Genomic DNA, 17,181 nt, shown 5'->3' with positions numbered 1-17,181 from the left:
GAATAATTAAGAATGAAAGGGATTAAGAAGCCAACGGTAGTTCAAGTCTCAGACTGTCAGTGATTTATCTGCAAGGTCAGTAACTGTCTTGTTAACCATCCTCTCAGCAAGTACAGATTTGCTTTAAATTCAGTTTGCACTTTATTAAGTAAATAACTTACTGTTACTATTGCATCTGCACTGTAAGCCACATATCCATTAGCAGTCTCCAAGGTTTCTGCAGCTCCAGCTGAAGGCTCAATAGTCACTGTATTTAGGACACTAAGATGCAAGAAACAAAGCTATCTAAAATAGCAGTTCTAAAATGGAAGGTTTGCAACCTGTTAGTACTAGCTATTTGATTATTCAATTTAAAAGTGAATTAGAAATAAGATCTAGAAGTACAAGCCTGACAATCTTTATGTTTACATGGTTAGACCTTCAGTCAGATAGCTCACACAGTTATCCAGCTTCTCCAAGGCTACTTACCCACCATATGCAATAAGCATAGTTGTGTGCGCACACAGTCCATAAAGCTAGTTTGTGTACATGCATGTATGCCAGATGCAGAAGGTCTACCTCTAGATTAATAGTAATGAGCTACTGCTATGTGGCATTTGGAGTCATTAACCCTCCCAAAACTGAGTGACAGGCTCAGGTATGCAAGCCTTGGAGTGGAGAAGGAATTAGGATGCCAGTGTGAATTTAGGCAATTAGTACTCCCATACTGAAGTACTGTAGAAGTGAGGGAATACTGCTTTCCCAATACTCTTTTCCAAGTATACCTTCCCATAACAGATTTGAGCTGGTAGGCAAAACAGTGCTAGAAGCAGATCTATCTATAGCTTGTTTAGGTCAAGGTGCAGTCTAGCTACAGGATACACATCTCAACACAACTCCGTAGCAGCTGTTAAAAGCAGAAGTGAAGCCTGGCCACACAGTTCCTTGCAGCTCTGCTTTGATCTCCCCCCCTCAAACAAAGTTGCAAACTTGAGTTAGACTGCAAACATTTATTCTAGCTGAAGGTTATTTTTGAAAGAGATCCATGCCTGAAAGAATAAAAGTGGCTTACCATGCTTTGGTATATTAACCTACCTGCCTTGGACCTGCAATCTAACGTAGTGCTCATCATTCCAAACTTTATCCAGTTTGAAGTCAGTTAACTGACTATGAATATAGTTAGCAAAACTTTCATCCTCTTGAGAGCCAGCTTCATGGGAGGAATAAGATGGCAGGTTCCTGGAATGGAAGAAAATGTAAAGGCACACAGGTTTAAAAGCCAGCTACCTAGTACAATGCCAGGTTATGAACAAGCCACAACCATGTTTAGCCTAGAGTGCCACTTCCATTGCAGTCATGACTGCAATAATCTTCAGCCATTTAATACCTTTGTTCTATAGGAACAGGGAAGAGGAGAGAGATTATGCCTCAGATGCAGGAGTATTTTGCTCAATAGCTTTGACTAGGACTCAGTGAAGGATGTTACCTGGTGTTTTCCAGGAAGTTTACTTCTTTCAACTTGTTCAACAGCATTGTTTTGAGATCACTCCAGTAAAGAACAGGTTCAGTTTCAGGCTCTTCCATGTTCTCATCTCCTCCTAGGAAAGGTGTAATGGCAGCATTTCCACAGGCATGACTTCCATCTAAACAATTGCTGGTTGCCTGCATTCGACCATGGTAACTCAAGTAGCCAATCAAAAATCCTAGGGGAAAAAGATCAGGTGTATGTTATAAAGAGCCATAAAAAAAACTGAGCCAACCCAGTATTAACTCAAGCCCCTTGACTATGTATTCCAAGTAGTTGGAGTTACTGGAGAACAGCCTGTTCCCATGCAAACTTGGGAAAGCTGGTATAGTTTAAGAAAGCTAATAGCCAGAGTGTCACTGATTCTATTCAGGTCATATGTAGATGGAACATCCTGTACCAGCTTTATCTGAATGACTATCAGTGTCTTCAATGCCATTCAGATTAGTTTAGCTGCATTTGCTTTGAATTTACATCAGTAACAAAACTAGAGCCACCTAGTATTAAAGCACCAAGTCTCCATCATCCTGAAGATGGAGTTGATCTGCTGCAGCTTTGGTTCTTCTATTAAGCTGACAGGTTTTTACTAGTTCCCTCATAGTGCCATTTTCCCTTCTTTGCCTTGATAGGCATTGTTTTAGGTCATCTAATTTTATATAGTAATGGAACAGAGTGCTTTAATGAGCCACTGGGGCTCCATGTCTTACATAGAATTCACAGTACAGAGTGTTTGAGACTGCAAATATGAAGAGTTTAAACATTAGCTGGTATTCACCCTTTCAGTCCCAGGAATGAGATACTCTAGATGGTCTATTGCCAGTAGTTCAACCAGAGGTATGTGTACCACTGGGGATATGCAGAGGGCTTCCAGTGGGTACATTAAATCTAGGTATTTGCATAGTTTTACTACAGGCTACATAAAGCCCTAGCCAAGTCAATACAAACTAAAATTTCATGTAGATTACTGAAAAATTGCTTGCTCTCTCATTATGTGCTGAGATGTGTCTTGTCTGATTTTGTAAGCAAGCAGTTTGAGAGAGGGGTGAAACTTGAGGTACCCAAGGGACTCCTGAAAGGGGTCCAGTAGTCTGGAAAGGCTGAGAACCACTGATCTATTGTAAGATCAACACTGAAGAGTCACTAAGCACAGAGGGATCAAGACTGAACACTTGGTACAATTCCTTTCCCACCATCTTTTGCCCTTTTATCTTACCAATTAAGAAAAGGAGCCCTGCTGCAGCAACTTTGCACCAGAGATTTCTGCCACTGTTCCTTGGTTTTACTACACGAGTATGAACATGGTCAGTCATTCCATTTTCTCCAGCTTCCTCCTCTTCAGACAGTTTCATTTCCACATGACTGTCTCCATCCATTTGCCGAGCCAGACTGAAACGGGTGTATGACAGCGGCACACTTCCAAACTAAATGGGAAAGTAGTCAGATGAGTGAGAATCGCCAGGAGTCCATACTGCACAAAGCCCACTACATTGCTTGTTACAACCTGGGAGCTGTGTTCATTCCCAAACAAATATAGGGGTCTTATTTAGGCAGGACCTGCTCAAATCCAGTTTTAACCACTGACAGTGGTGTCTAGAGTCACAGGATCAGATGTCTGCTGTAAACCCACATTTAACTCTGCAGTTTACTTCTAACTAGTATGTTTTGGTTGTTCACAAGAACTTCAAGCTCTTTTAAAGTTGATTTTTCCAGCTCCACACAGAAGTGAGTTCAGGACTTTGGTTTTGATAAAATGCTGACAAGTAACACTGCTCTAGGTGTTGGATGCCCTCACCTGTTCCAGAGAAAAGCACAGAGGACCATAAACTCATGTATTGACTCAGGGATCACTGATCTAGTCTGACTTCCTGCACACTGCAGTTCACAGAATGTTACCCATCCCTGTAATAGAGCCCTAACCTCTGGCTAAGTTGCTGAAGTCCTCAAATCAGGGTTTAAAGACTCCGAGTTACAGAATCCACCAGTCACACTACTTTAAACCTGCAAGTGACTTGTGCCCATGCAACAGAGGAAGGCAAAACACCCTAGAGTCTCTGCCAATCTGACCCATGGAAAACACATTCCCCAGTTGACCCTGAACATGAGGGCAAGACACACCAGTCAGACACCTGGGGAAGACTTTCCCCAGTAACTCAGAGCCCTCCCCATCTAGTGTCCTGTTGCCAGCTGTTGGGGATTTTTGCTAGGGGCAGACACTAATCAGTCTCATCTCATCCCAGCCATAAATTTATCAAGCTCAGCTTGAAACCAGTTAGGTCTTTTGCACCCACTGCTCCACTTGGAAGGGAGTTTCAGAATTTCACTCCTATGATGGTTAGAAACCTCTAAGATATAAACAGAGGCTTGAAATTACAATTTGTTCTTGTGTCCACATTGAGGGAAGAGACTTAAAGTTAAGCACCAGAGCAGCCCCGCACCCCTTATCAGGGCTCTGCTTTTCTCAGCCTACTGCCCCCTACCAGCCTCTACAAACAGAACAAGGAAAAAAAACACTACAATAACCACAAAAAAAGTCAACTTACTCTGGTCCTTAGGGCCAGAGAATTGCCTTGCACTCTTACTTTGGAGTCTTTGCTTAAAAATGATGTTTAGACTAGAGATGTTTTCCCAATTTATAAGATTTAACTGCTAACAAACAGCTCTCGAAGGGGTGAGAATGCTGTGACTTTAAAGGACAGGGCAGTTTACAAGTCAGATTAAAATGGACCTCAAAACAAACCCTGATGAACTCCAGTAACTTGTCAAAGTGGCCATGTGTTATTTAGTTTTAATTTAAGTGTCACTAGCTTCCTGGAACTTACTTCAGTAATCTCATACCTTCACTTGGTCAACCATATCACTACCACCTGTGCACCAATACTCAATCCTTTCCCTCTAAGACAGTTGTCTGCAAACTCAGCCTTTGAAAAGTTGGTACTGAAGTAGAGAAGCTTCTCAAAGGTTTCTCAGGTCAGCTGTATTACCAAGACCTCCAGCAAGGTCATGAGTTGGTTGTCTATGATGCCACTTGTCAAGGACCAGTCTTCCAGCTCTGTCTTCCCATGCAGGTGTTTGCTCAGCACTCTCATCTCTATTAGCAGCTTTTAGCACCCAATGGCCTCTTTTCTTGGTATCTCAAGATAGGAGCTATTCTGATAGCCCAGTGAGGTTTGCAGTCTCACTGAAAGTCACATGCATCAAAGTCAGCAGAGCTCAGGTTCTGCTAGTTCCAGGAATACAGGTTGTCTGGGTACAATGCTCTGGGGAGAGCATTTGTCTATGTCCCAAAAAACATTTAGTGGAGGTCAATAAGCTTCACCTGATCTAAACAGATAACTAATTAACTTCCTTAAATACACTTCACTCTTAGGCAAAGAAACAGTCTATGAATTCTACAGAAAAGTCAGTTCCCCCATCTTGCCCATTTTCAGCCTCCCTAGTGAAACCAGAAAAAATTTTTGGCAAAATTTTTTACAGGTGCCTGCTTCTAGCTGGGAGCTGAGGAACCACCATCACTACCAATATATTACAGTCAGACTGGCCAGTGACTTCATATGCCCAACTTGACACTTGGAGGGAGGAAGATGACTGTCTGAGGTCAGGATTTGGGTGCCTTTGACTACAGGCTTTTGTGCGCTCAGCCTGATACTTCACTCTTTAAAAAATCATGGCCTAGGATCAGCTAAGATAGGAAGAGACTATGGAGTGGCACAAACTCAACATCTTTTATTACATGTCAGTCTGTGTTAATGTTCACCAGAAGTGGTGAACACTAGTAGGAATAAACGCTAAGCTAGGAGCAAGTGTTCAGACTATAGCAACATTACTACTAGAAAGAGGCTGCATTTGCTTCTGCACCAGGAGTCTTACCAAGTTAGAGATTGCCGATCGAGCCTGATCCATAGTTTTTTGGATGAGCTCCTTCCAACTACTTGATTGAAACCTAGAATTTAAAAAGTGTACACATTAAAATTGGAATTCTTGTGACCCACCCTCACTAGCATTACATTAGTATTGCATCTGTCAGATTTAATCACTGTTCTGCATAAACACCTATACATTTTCTGCCATAGCTTTGAAGTGGCAGAAGTTGCTTCTCTAGAAGTATTTCTGGGCTGTTTTTACCACCTGTGTAGTTATTCAGTTTTGCCAATTTGAGGTTGACTTTTTTCTAATATGAGCTGCAGGATTAGCTTCACCTGGATAAATGTATACATAATGTTCATTCTGGTTTGTGTGCTGGAGGGCTGTTAAGATTGGTATTAACACAGATGCAGCTGTCCCAAACATCTGCACCCCTCCCCATTTGAAGGTTGGGTGGGGAAGGGACAGAAGTGATTAAGTCAGTTAGCTCCCTAATGGGACACCCCAAAGTTGTCCATTAGAGTCTCTAGAAATCTAGTTCTAGTAACACCAACAAGCTAAAGTTTTTAGCTAACCTTTATTGCTAAGAACCAATGTGTTTTAAATATAGTATTTGTAATTTCTAAATAAGCTAGAAGTACAATACAATCAAGCTCAATCCAACAAGTAATCGTTAGAGCCAAGGTCAGGAAAAAATGGTTTGAGTCTTAAATCTCCTGTTTTGGAGCAGTTAGAAAAGCAAATTTAATATTTAGATACTTTGGTGAAGTTAGGCCCATGGCAGAGGACAGATCAAGGATTTCATCTCAGACTCTTAGTGATTAATGAAACCACAGTAGTCAGCCATCATCTTTCCTAGATATCTAGTGGAAGCATGCTAGGAGGCATCCCTATCCTTGTTTTGAAGTTCAGTGACTGGCAGTGAGCATGCATGCTGACAGCTGCCACACACAACGGCATCAAATAGTTTCTCCAACACCTAGAACAGCCTTAGGGCAAGCTAATGTGTTTCAAAGATCACACATGCACATATTGGATGGGCTGGAAGTGTTGAACAATCTTCGTAATAAGCAAGATGCTTTGTCCTGCACTGTGTTGGAACATCCCTTTGCTTTCCATCCCAGAGAGCATTGAAAGACTTGTCACTAAAGTTAAGATTGCGTCATGGTTATTTTAGTGAAGTCCACATTCAGGTCACAGGCAATAAAGATATACAGATGCTCATGACCAGTCTGTGGACTTTACTAAAAATAAGGAGGCCCCTGCTACCTGAGAGCTGACAGCTCAGGGGCCCTTGCCTCCCTAGGGCATTGGGATGACTGCTCAAGCAGAAAATATCATGGAGGTCTCTGGAAGTCATGAACCTGTGAAATCTTATCCTTACTTATCACTTACCCAGTAGATCCGTAGCCTAACTAAATTTCAACATAGGAAATATTTGACTTCCTCCATCAGCCTCTCACCAGGAAATGTAGGTGGAGCTGGTTGGCTACCTTACCTACAGACCTTGCTAGCATTTTATATGATCTTGTTTTCAGTTGCTTGCAACTTCACCATACTAAACATTTGGGCTAAAGTTCTTCATGCCAGACATCTGCCTCAGGCACAGGTTTTGTTTTGGCAGTGCAGGGGAAGAGGAAAGCAAGTGGGTCTGTACCCTATCACCATTATAACCTCTCCACACAAAACTGAAATTAAATCCAAGAGTCACGAGTCAATATTCTTCTGCTGTCAGAAGATGACACGGCCAGTGTGCTTCATAGTTATCTTCTATATGGATAACAAGTCACTAGAAGGATAACAGCCTACCACTGCTAGCAGTCACTCAGCTAGCACAAGAGGTCTGTGCTGTGAATGTGGATTTACAAACCCTGTTGATGTTCCAGAAATTGCATCATGTAGAACCACTGACCTCTAGGTTGGTTTTTATTTTGAGAGATTATGAGTTACTGTTCTTTCAGTATAGCATTTAATTAATGCTTGAGGAGTTCAGCAATTGGGCTAGAAAGTGCTAGAATTAAGGTTGCCTCAGTAGCCTTGTGTCCACAGTACAATCTTGAATTGCATGATCATATTCTAATTTTCTACATGACCCCTGCATCACTTAGTGTCTAGGATAAATGGTGTCCTGGGAATCAAGGTTATGTAGTGCATAGTTTCTCAACCTGTGGGACACATACCCCATGTACTTGGGGAAAAAGAGTGAAAGGGAGGCAGGCAGCAGCTGCCAACTTCTGAAGCCAGGTCACAGCCCCTGCTTCCCACCCAGTCACAGCTCCCAGGTCTCATGAGCTGGCCTTGCAGCTGGTGGCAGCCACCTGTGCCTCAGCTCCAAGTCAAATGACAGCCTCCAGCACCCTGGCTTGAAGACAGGCAGCTGCCATCTGCCCACATACCTGAGTCCCAGCCAGCACAGAAGCCTCCTCTGCCCCAGCTTGGAATGGGTGGCAGTCACCCACCTCCCGGGCTGCCAGCCAGGCAGCAGCCATCTGCAACTTGCTTAGATGGCAGCCCCCCTCCCTGGCTCAAAGCCCAGTGCCCAGAAAACTTGTCAACTTCACTGCTCAGTGACAGCAGTGAAATTGACAACTTTGACAGTCCCAGATTTCACCAGTTACCCTCTTCCTGTCTCACCCTCCTTTCCTGTCTGACCCCTTCCTCCTCTCAAATCTAGGACATAAAATTTGGCATGGTGCTTTATATTCCCCAGCACTGGCATGTTGGCCAAAGCTAGGAGGCTTTGAGCAGCATCACCTCCAGCCCAGGTACATATTTGAGTTGTGCACCCCTGGTATAAAAGTAGTAACACTACCCACACTAGATCTGACATCATATCATGGCCTTGTATACTCAGCCCTTCTTCCAACATACGGCTCCCATTAGTCTGCAAATACAAAATCCCATGGAAAATTAAGCATTGGGGTACTTAGTAAAATTTTCAGAAGTTAGGGGGTACTTGCTACTTAAAAGGTTGAGCAACACTGATGTAGTGAATGAGGCTGTTGTCTCTAGGACCCTACCATTTATTGAGGCAGCAGGGGAAGGTATGCATTGAATGAAGCGGAGGATGGCAGAAGAATGGTATTAGTAAAGCCAGTCAGAATCCAGTTCTCCAGGATGGCATTTCTCTGCCTATGCCAGTGTTCCTATGAATTGCCTAGCATTACATTTAAAACCAGACTTTACAGGTGGCCACTAATTGCACCCCTTGTTTTCTAGGTGCCCAGTATGCTGCCTCAGGTCAGATGTGAGTGCACAGCACAGGTGCACTTGCAGATGAAGTCCCATACACTAAATGAAGTGCTATATAAAAGACAGCAAGTACTCTTAAATTAGGACTTGGGTGTCTCAAATTTTGCACTCAGTCAGTCAACCTGACAACCGGGCCATAAAATCTGCACCTCAGCTCCACAGGGGGATACCAGCACCTAAACGCAAAGGGGGTTTTGAAAGAATTTATGAATCACTCAGATACTACACCGAGAGCACTATATCTATACCCATGAGATGGTAAGTCTAGTATCTGCTCCAAGCTTTAGATGGCATGGTTTAAATGTCACCTTGGGCCACAAATTGAAAGAACACTACTGAACTACTCATTCACAAGTTCAGCAGGGGTGCTGTAAAAACAATAGGATGCTATAATTAATTATGCATGTACAAAAGGAGTCAAATTAAGGCTGCCTGAGCAAATTCTGGTATTTCCTAACTTCGGAGTGCTTGACGGGGGAAGCCACACTGTTCTTATAATAGTTTGGTCATCATTTGGTATGACTCTTAACCCATTATTTGGGGGCCCAATAGATAAAATATACTTATACTGCCTTTCCAAGCTGACAGTTTTACTTGATATGTTAGTCTAAGTTCACCTACTCTAAAAATAGAGTGAGTTGGAATAGTTATGGGTAGATCAAACTGGAAGTATTATCTGGGGAAGAAACCTCAAATGTGTCAGCTTGGAACTTCAAGGACCCTGAGGTGCATAAGTGACAACTCTCAATAAGCCACCATGTGGTGGTCTATAGAACTTGTCTCCTTTCGATAACTTGAGATTCTTGAACAGGATGCAAATATAACTCCAGCAGCACCAGGGCACAGCAATAATCCCCAAAAGAATGTTCATGCTTCTCAGGCCAAATCTACACTGCAGACTTGTATTGCTGTAACTATGTTGCTCCAGGGTGTGAAATCTCTACACCCTTGAACAATGTAATTGTACCCACCTAACCTTGGTGTGGGAAGCACTGTGTCAGTAGGAGAGCTTCTCCCACCTACATAGCTACCACCTCCCATGGAAGTGCACTTCAGCAGTTAATGAATATTATGGGCAGGTCTACACTTAAAATGCTGAATACCTAAACTGAGGTGAGAGCAAGGCACCACAAAAATAGTGCTTCTATTAACTTGCAAATCTTTAGCATCAGCAATATTTAAAGATTTGAAATCTAAAGGCATTAGCAGACAATTGTATTTGGTCAAGTACCTCTCCTCTACCTTCATGTCACTGTTAGGCTTTCAGTGACTCATCTAAGACTGTACATGTCTATACAGCACCCACAGCCCAGAGCCCCATGGTGTTAAAATTGCAAGTGTAATTACTTCAGTATGTAAGATTGCATCCAAAGTTTAGATTTAAGCAAACAAAATCATTAATGACTATTTACTGAATAAAAGGTCAGTTTCAGGTGTCCTGATTGTAACAAACTGATGAATAGAAATAGCATACTGCTCTAGTACACAAATCAGAATGATTCTTCTGACTGAGAAAATGTGGCTCTCATATTAAAGCTGAGGAATACTGCATCCAGACTATGCAGTTATAGTAGCAGTACCGCCATTCACAAATCATGACTCAAATACCCTTAAGTTATGAGATTTAGAAAATCATAAGTGAATTTTGCCTTCTGAGCCTTTAGGTTGCACTTGGTGCACATTTTCAGGCTTTCTGCAACCTGAAGGACTAGAAACAGTTTCATTTTAAAATGGGTTGATATTTTCCAGTCTTAATTCCAGCAACTGGGATTTATATAGATATCACGACGCTCATGAAGAAGTTAAGAGTTGACATTGGGAGCAGCCTGTTTGAATGCTATTGATTTATGTTTCAAGGCATAAGACGTTCTGCACCAACCCACACCCTTGGCAGTCAGTCCACAATGGGACAAATTAATGTAGACTGTGCACCAGCATAACTAGAGCTGTGCATTAAGGCACCAACTGCAGCTTGAGTGTACCTCAGAAGTGCATTAGTGAAGCATCTTAATGCCATTTTCCCTGGATGACAATGCATTTAGAGACTTGAGGCACACTGGCCAAAATCTAAATTAACTTGGGATATCCCACACCCAGAATTTCTAAATCTGGGCATTTCTTTCTGCACAGGTTTCCTTTTCATTCACAGCTAGATCTCTTGTCCCGACTTTCATTATACCACATCTCAATTACTACAACAGTCACTTCTCTGGCTTTGAGACCTGCAGTCCTGGCCCACTCATGTCCATTGAAAACACTGCTGCAAGATTTCCTAGCTCATCACTTCACGTCACCCTACTTCGCAGCCAGGGAATTATAATCAGGAACTGAGAGCCACTGAACCACACTATATACAGTAATGGAAGCTACTTCAAGCCTGCACCTCTAGTTCCAGCATCTATATTTACAATCTTCTATTAGGCTCCCCTTTCTCCAGGGGATCAACCAAGCTCTATTTTCACAGAAGAGGCCTTCACACACCATTCCTACTGTACTCAGTCTCATTCACCAAGTTGTTCATTCCTGCTTCTGCTTGGTGAGTGATGCCAGCCTTCATTTGCTTGTTATTTTTGAACTCCTTCCTTTTCTCCCATGCTGCTGCCTCCCACTTTTGGGAGAAGACCCCCATAAACATCTTTAAAGCTACCTCACTGCCCTCTTTCAAATTCCTCCTTAGCTATGATGCGACAAAAGTTTGACCATGGTTAGGCAGCTGGGCTACTGAGACAACCACCTCTCATTCATAGCCTTTCAGTCTTTGTCTACCTGCTGACTAATGCTTTATTCTGATTGCCCCAAGAGTGTACAGGGACCATCTTTTTGTTGCATTTCCCAGTTTAGTACAATTGGCTCTGGTCTACAAACAGAGCTCTTAAAAACTACTGAAATATAACCAGATAATCTAGGGGGTGCAGATCCAGATTTTGGCTAGACACTTAAGAAACCACAATTGGCCAGAAGTCCAGAATTTGGTTACCCTTAACCACCTCCCTCCTTCAAATTAAAAACCCAGGGACCTACATTTGCCACAAGTACTGGCCTATAAGGTAAGATGACTGAGCCAAATCAGTAGTGAAGTTTTTCCCAGAAACATGGATCCCACCCTGAGGGCAGAGCTCTGCTGCTACAGCCCAGATAAGCATAGCGGAAAGTACCCCGCCTTTCCAATGAATGACTCCATGCTTTCTAGGACAGTTTCTCAACCTGTGGTACACGAGACACAGGCAGGGGAGTACACAGCAAAAAACCCAGTTAAGGGAGGTGGGCAGCAGCCACCAATTTCTGGGGAAGCTGGGCATCAGCTGCCTGGTCCCACCTGGGAGGCAGACAGCAGCTGCCATTTTCTGGGGGAGACAGGTAGCAGCTGCCAGCTTTCCGCCCAGTCCCACCTCCTAGCTGGGAGGTAGATGGCAGCCGCTGGCTTCTTGGGACATAGGGCAGCAGCCACCTGCATCCCACCAGATCCCAGCTGGCAGCCACTGCCTGCAACTTGCCCAGCTGGCAGCTCACAGCCCACTGCCCAGAAAAACAAGCAGCAAGCCCAGCGGCTTGCCTAGACCTGAAGCCGGGTTCTACCCACAGGTTTACTTGTCAATGTCACTGCTCTAGCTGAGCAGTGAAGTTGACAACTATGAGAGCCCCAGATGTTACTAGTATAAAAATCCTGAGGGCCCCACAGTGTGATTTGCCCCAGGCCCACACCCCCCTAGGGACAGCCATGGGGAGCACTGCTATCCACTCTGGTGGGCTGCTAGCGCTGGCTCAGACCTCACAAGTTCCTGCCTGTGTGAGGACAACACATGACCCCGCCATCAGGCCATAGTGACTGGCTGGTGTTAACCTGGCTCCCATATGGAGGCAGAGGAAGGCGGAAGAAACATCAGGGGGTTTTGTTATCTGCCACTGCCACATGGCGCTGCAGAACTCAGAACTCAACTGCTGAAATCCAGCGTCCAGCAGTGAAGGGGGAAGACTATTGCTCAGCGTGGACAAGCGAGTGGTGGCGACTGACAAACTGCCAGAGGCTGGGGGTATTGGCTACTGAAGAGGCTGAGAAAGGCTGCTCTAGGAGACAGCTCAGCAGGCGTAGGCCTGGGCTTTCCCCTGGGGTCTGCGCTGGGAGCCAGGAACACCCCGTCACAGCGGAGCGCGTCCCTCAGCCAGAGCGGGCGTGGAGCCGCCAGGTTACCCGGCCCTGCCCGGTCCTTACTGCAATATAGGGACCCCCCGCCCCCAGCCGGGCCGCTGCAGGCTAAGGATTGCTGCCCACCGGCCCAGCCCCTTCGCCACGGGCCATCCGAGCTGGGGAACCGCCCGAGGCCAGACAAAGCCCCGGCTCTGAGCGGAGCCATTTCACGAGGCCGCCCGAGCCCGGCCCGCCGGGAGGCTGCGACCGCAAGCCGGGCACCCCGCTGACGGGCCCCGCAGCGAGCCGGTGGGTAGGCCCGGGCCGAGCCGCCCGGCCAGGAGCGCTCCAGGGGCCCGGCTCCAGCCCGCCCCCGCGGGGCGCTCAAGGTGACCCGCGGCCATGGCGGCGCCACGTGCGCGGCGGGACGCACAGGACGGACGGACACACCCGGCCCGGCCCCCTCACACGCGGGCAGAGCGCCACCAGCCTGGCCGCGGCCAGCGGAGGCCCGCTCCGGGCCGAGACCCTCCCCCCCACCAACCGCCACGCGCCAGCAGCTCCCCCCTCAGCCCGAGCCCCCCCGCGCCAGCAGCGACCCCCACCTCACACGCGCGCGCTCACTGCAGAGCCCCCCCCGCCGGGCCACGCGCCCCGGCGGCCCCGCTCGGCTCACCCTCCACAGCGGCGCTGCAGGCAGCTCAGCGGCACACAGGGGGCTCGCGCCGCACGTAGGCACTAAGTACGCCGGGGGGGCGGGGCGAAGCGGGGCTCCTCCCCGCCCTTTCCCGCCCTGCCGTTGACCGCGCGCGCACCTTCCCTCAGCGCGAGCCCGGCCACTTACCCGTTCAGGGAGCCGCTGTCTCCAACCGCACTCTGGCCCCCGCCGCGCCGCGTTTTAACCGGCTGCCGGCCAATCAGCCGCGTGCGGGACGTGGACACGCCCCTTTCCCCTCCCCCTCAGCGCACCCACACACACCTGCAGCCCGCCCGGCCCCTCCCCCCACGTCTCACCTGAGGCGGGCAGGGATCCGGCGCTCTCGGGTGCGGGGCCGCCTGGGGCGCTGCGGGCAGGGGGCGGCGGGGTGTGAGACTCCCCGCCTTAGTGCGGCTGAGTGTGTCACGGCCCGGCCTCCCCCGTGCCACCCACGGTCCGGCGCATCCCCCGTGCCATCGCCACGGCCCGGCGCCTCGTCCCCCGTGTGCCAGTGCCATGGCGCCACGCTTCACCACGTGTGTGTCAATACCACGGCCTGGCCGCTCGCCTCAGGCGCCTTCACCACAGCCTGGCACCTTCCATGGGCCGAGGCCGTAGCCCCACGTCTCCCTGCATCTGGGCCCGCCCCATGCTGCGCTCCGGGACCGGAGAAACGGGAGCATCGCCTGATGGGGGATCTCTGCTCCACGCGGCACACGCCCAGCGCAGCAGCTCTCAGACCAATCCTAGTCATAGATCCTCTGTTGGTACCCGAAATACTGCATGGGCCTGCTTGCATTGTGAGCTCCCGCCCATCGCCAGGAATGATCAGTTCCTATTGTCCAGCCCAAACAAAAGGACTCTGGTTCACTCCCTTGAGTCATCGTTTACCCATTAACAAACCTCCTGTCCTCCCTTGGACCATTGTTTCTTCCCTACAAAACCCTACCCAAGTTCAAAACTCTGTTCTGCATCAGTTCCATGGGGACTTCACCTTTTCCTGACTGATCGTGTTGGGGGCCCTGCCTGTTTCCTGCACTCCGGACCCTCAGCTACAGCCACCACCTGGGAACCTCGACCGGTTTAAGCTTCACGGAGTGGTTGGACCCCCAACTCTCTCTCAAGTCCACTTTTTCCCCCTCAGACCTAATTTGATCTCTCTCTCTCTCTGTCTCTCTTACTCCAGGTATAACTTTCTAAATCTGACTTTTGTAATCAAGCTGGTTGCCAGACTCTCTCCAAACTTCCTTTACTCTTGCGTGTTCTTGGCTTTCCTATTTTGCTCTGCAGCAACACTCCTCTTACCTAAGCTAAAGATCCCTGTAGCACCCCACAATCCTGTGGGGTTTGCTCATCCAGGGGGTTACTGCCAGAACAATTGTAATGTGAAGGTGGGGATAGGGACGTGCTGAACCTGTGGCACATGCGGGTGGCAGCTTGGAAGTGCTGTTTGACCCAGCTGGCTCAGACATACTCTATTCTGGTATGATGCCAATGGCATATAAGGGTGGCAGCTTGAAAGTGCTGTTCGACCCAGCCTGCTGTGTCCAGGGACATAAGGAGTCAGCTTGAGAGTGCTGATTGACCCGGTCCGCTCAGACGCATTCTGTTAATGTGTGTATATGTGGGTGTTTATCTGGGTCTGGGGCTGAAGGAACCCAGTCCTGGGAAACTTAGGTCCTGCAGGGTTGCTCCATTGGGAGGGGACTTGCAGAAGGGAGAAGTAAAGCTCCATAGAAAAACATGAGCGACACAAGCAGTACATTGATAGAATTAAAACCACCCACCAGGAAAGTAATCCTAATAAATGAGTGCACCCCAAGGTAATGGGCAAATCTGGTAACACAATGTCACGGCTCTGCACCTTACTGGGTGTGCCAATGCCGTGGTCCAGCACCTTGCATGTACCAGCACCATGGCCCAGTGCCTTGCCTCCTGTGCGCCAGAACCCTGGCCCAGTGTGTCACTGCGTGTGTGCCCATGCCAATGTCACCTCAGCTCACTGGTCTCCCCCATGCACTGGTTCTGCTGCAATGCGCTGCAGCCCTGTTCATGCATGTGTCCCAGCATCAGCACCCAGTGCACTGAATCTCCCTTCCCACTACGGCTGTCACCTCCAAGACACCAAAAACCCGCCACTGGCCATCTCCCCTCCCCACCAGTAAATGGGGCCTTGTGCCAACTGGAGCTAGTTATCACAAGTATTTTACAGAGCCGTTTTACACTCTTGACCCCTGTCCTCCATCTGGATTTTTATATTATTTTATCATTTTTTTTCCATACCCAGCCCACAGGGGTGTGAATTGCAGAGTGGCCTAACGTGTCTCAAGCGAAAAACAAAACTAAATGCACATTAAACCTTTAAACCAACAAGGCAGCACATAGACTGGCTGGGCCATTTAATAACCAGCTTCGTGGCAACCCTGTTCACGCTTGCCTGTGCCAATACCAACATAATGCATTGAATTCCCTCGACATGCCTGTGCCAACATCATGCCCGATGAACCGAATCTCCCGACATGTCTGTGCCGGCATCACTGCCCAGCGATACCAAACGCCTCCACACACCTGTGCCAACCCCCTGATGCGCTGACTCCTCCATGAATGCCGGACCCAACCTATATGAAATCCTGCATTGCCAGTACCAACATACTCCAATCCTATGCCAGCCCCTCCCCCAATCACATGATTTGCTTTAAAATCATGAGATTAAAAAAAGAAATTAGGCTTCCGTTTCAGTTTGCTTTCCAGCAGAGATAGGGAGGTGTTAGTACCGTTATACAAGGCGCTGGTGAGACCTCACCTGGAATACTGTGTGCAGTTCTGGTCCCCCATTATTTAAGAAAGATTAATTCAGACCGGAACAGGTGCAGAGAAGGGCTACTAGGATGATCCGAGGAATGGAAAACCTGCCTTATGAGAGGAGACTCAAAGAGCTTGGCTTGTTTAGCCTAACCAAAAGAAGGCTGAGGGGAGATATGATTGCTCTCTATAAATACATCAAAGGGATAAATACCAGGGAGGGAGAGGAATTATTTAAGTTCAGCACCAATGTGGACACAAGAACAAATGGATATGAACTGGCCATCAGGAAGTTTAGACTTGAAATTAGATGCAAGTTTCTAACCATCAGAGGAGTGAACAGCCTTCCAAGGGGAGCAGTGGGGGCAAAAAACCTAGCTGGCTTCAAAACTGAGCTTGATAAATTTATGGAGGGGATGGTATGATGGGACAACCTAGTTTAGCAATTGACTGATCTTTGACTGCTGGTGATAGATATGCCAATTGCCTGTGATGGGACATTTGATGGGTTGGATTCTGAATTATTTCAGAGAATTCTGGCTAGTGAGTCTTGCCCACATGCTCAGGGTTTAATTGATTGCCATATTTGGGGTTGGGAAGGAATCTCCCCCCAGGGCAAATTGGCAAAGGTTCTGGGGGGTTTTCGCCTTCCTCTGTAGCATGGGGCACGGCTCACTTGGTGGTGGATTCTCTGTATCTTATAGTCTTTAAACCATGATCTGAGAACTTTAATAACTCAGTCATAGGTTAGAGGTTTATTATAGGAATGGGTGGGTGAGGTTCTGTGGCCTGCATTGTCCAGAAGGTCAGACTAGATGAACATATTGCTCCCTTCTGACCTTAGAGTCTATGAGATCTACTAGTGAAAAGTAGTGTATTGGAGTTAGGTATTATTATTATTATCATCCTGCTGTTTTTTGAGCTTTTAAGACACACTCA

The 17,181-nt window shown here is 47.2% G+C and overlaps 1 protein-coding gene across 2 annotated transcripts in view; it reads right to left on the bottom strand.

Annotated features, from left to right (window-relative positions):
• TFRC (transferrin receptor) overlaps nucleotides 1–13,610 on the bottom strand; it is a 29,290-nt gene extending 15,680 nt beyond the window's left edge. Inside the window, exons 1-6 of one of the 2 annotated variants that reach the window (XM_067561081.1) lie at nucleotides 13,588–13,610; nucleotides 5,372–5,444; nucleotides 2,718–2,925; nucleotides 1,466–1,682; nucleotides 1,075–1,218; nucleotides 162–261 (exon numbers count right to left, since the gene is read on the bottom strand). In XM_067561081.1, the coding sequence (XP_067417182.1) occupies nucleotides 162–261; nucleotides 1,075–1,218; nucleotides 1,466–1,682; nucleotides 2,718–2,925; nucleotides 5,372–5,404 (702 nt within the window). In that variant the 5' untranslated portion in view covers nucleotides 5,405–5,444; nucleotides 13,588–13,610. Of the gene's footprint in view, nucleotides 1–161; nucleotides 262–1,074; nucleotides 1,219–1,465; nucleotides 1,683–2,717; nucleotides 2,926–5,371; nucleotides 5,445–13,419; nucleotides 13,465–13,587 lie in introns of those variants that run through there. The other variant, XM_067561082.1, reaches the window with a different exon arrangement.
• Between the last annotated feature and the right edge of the window lie 3,571 nt (nucleotides 13,611–17,181).

This window comes from Emydura macquarii, unplaced genomic scaffold (genome assembly GCF_026122565.2).
Source record: "Emydura macquarii macquarii isolate MOO-44397 ecotype Brisbane River unplaced genomic scaffold, CSIRO-AGI_Emac_v2 contig_2365, whole genome shotgun sequence".
NCBI lineage: Eukaryota > Metazoa > Chordata > Testudines > Chelidae > Emydura > Emydura macquarii.
Note: the sequence above shows the minus strand (reverse complement) of the source record. Positions and strands in the feature narration are given on the sequence as shown.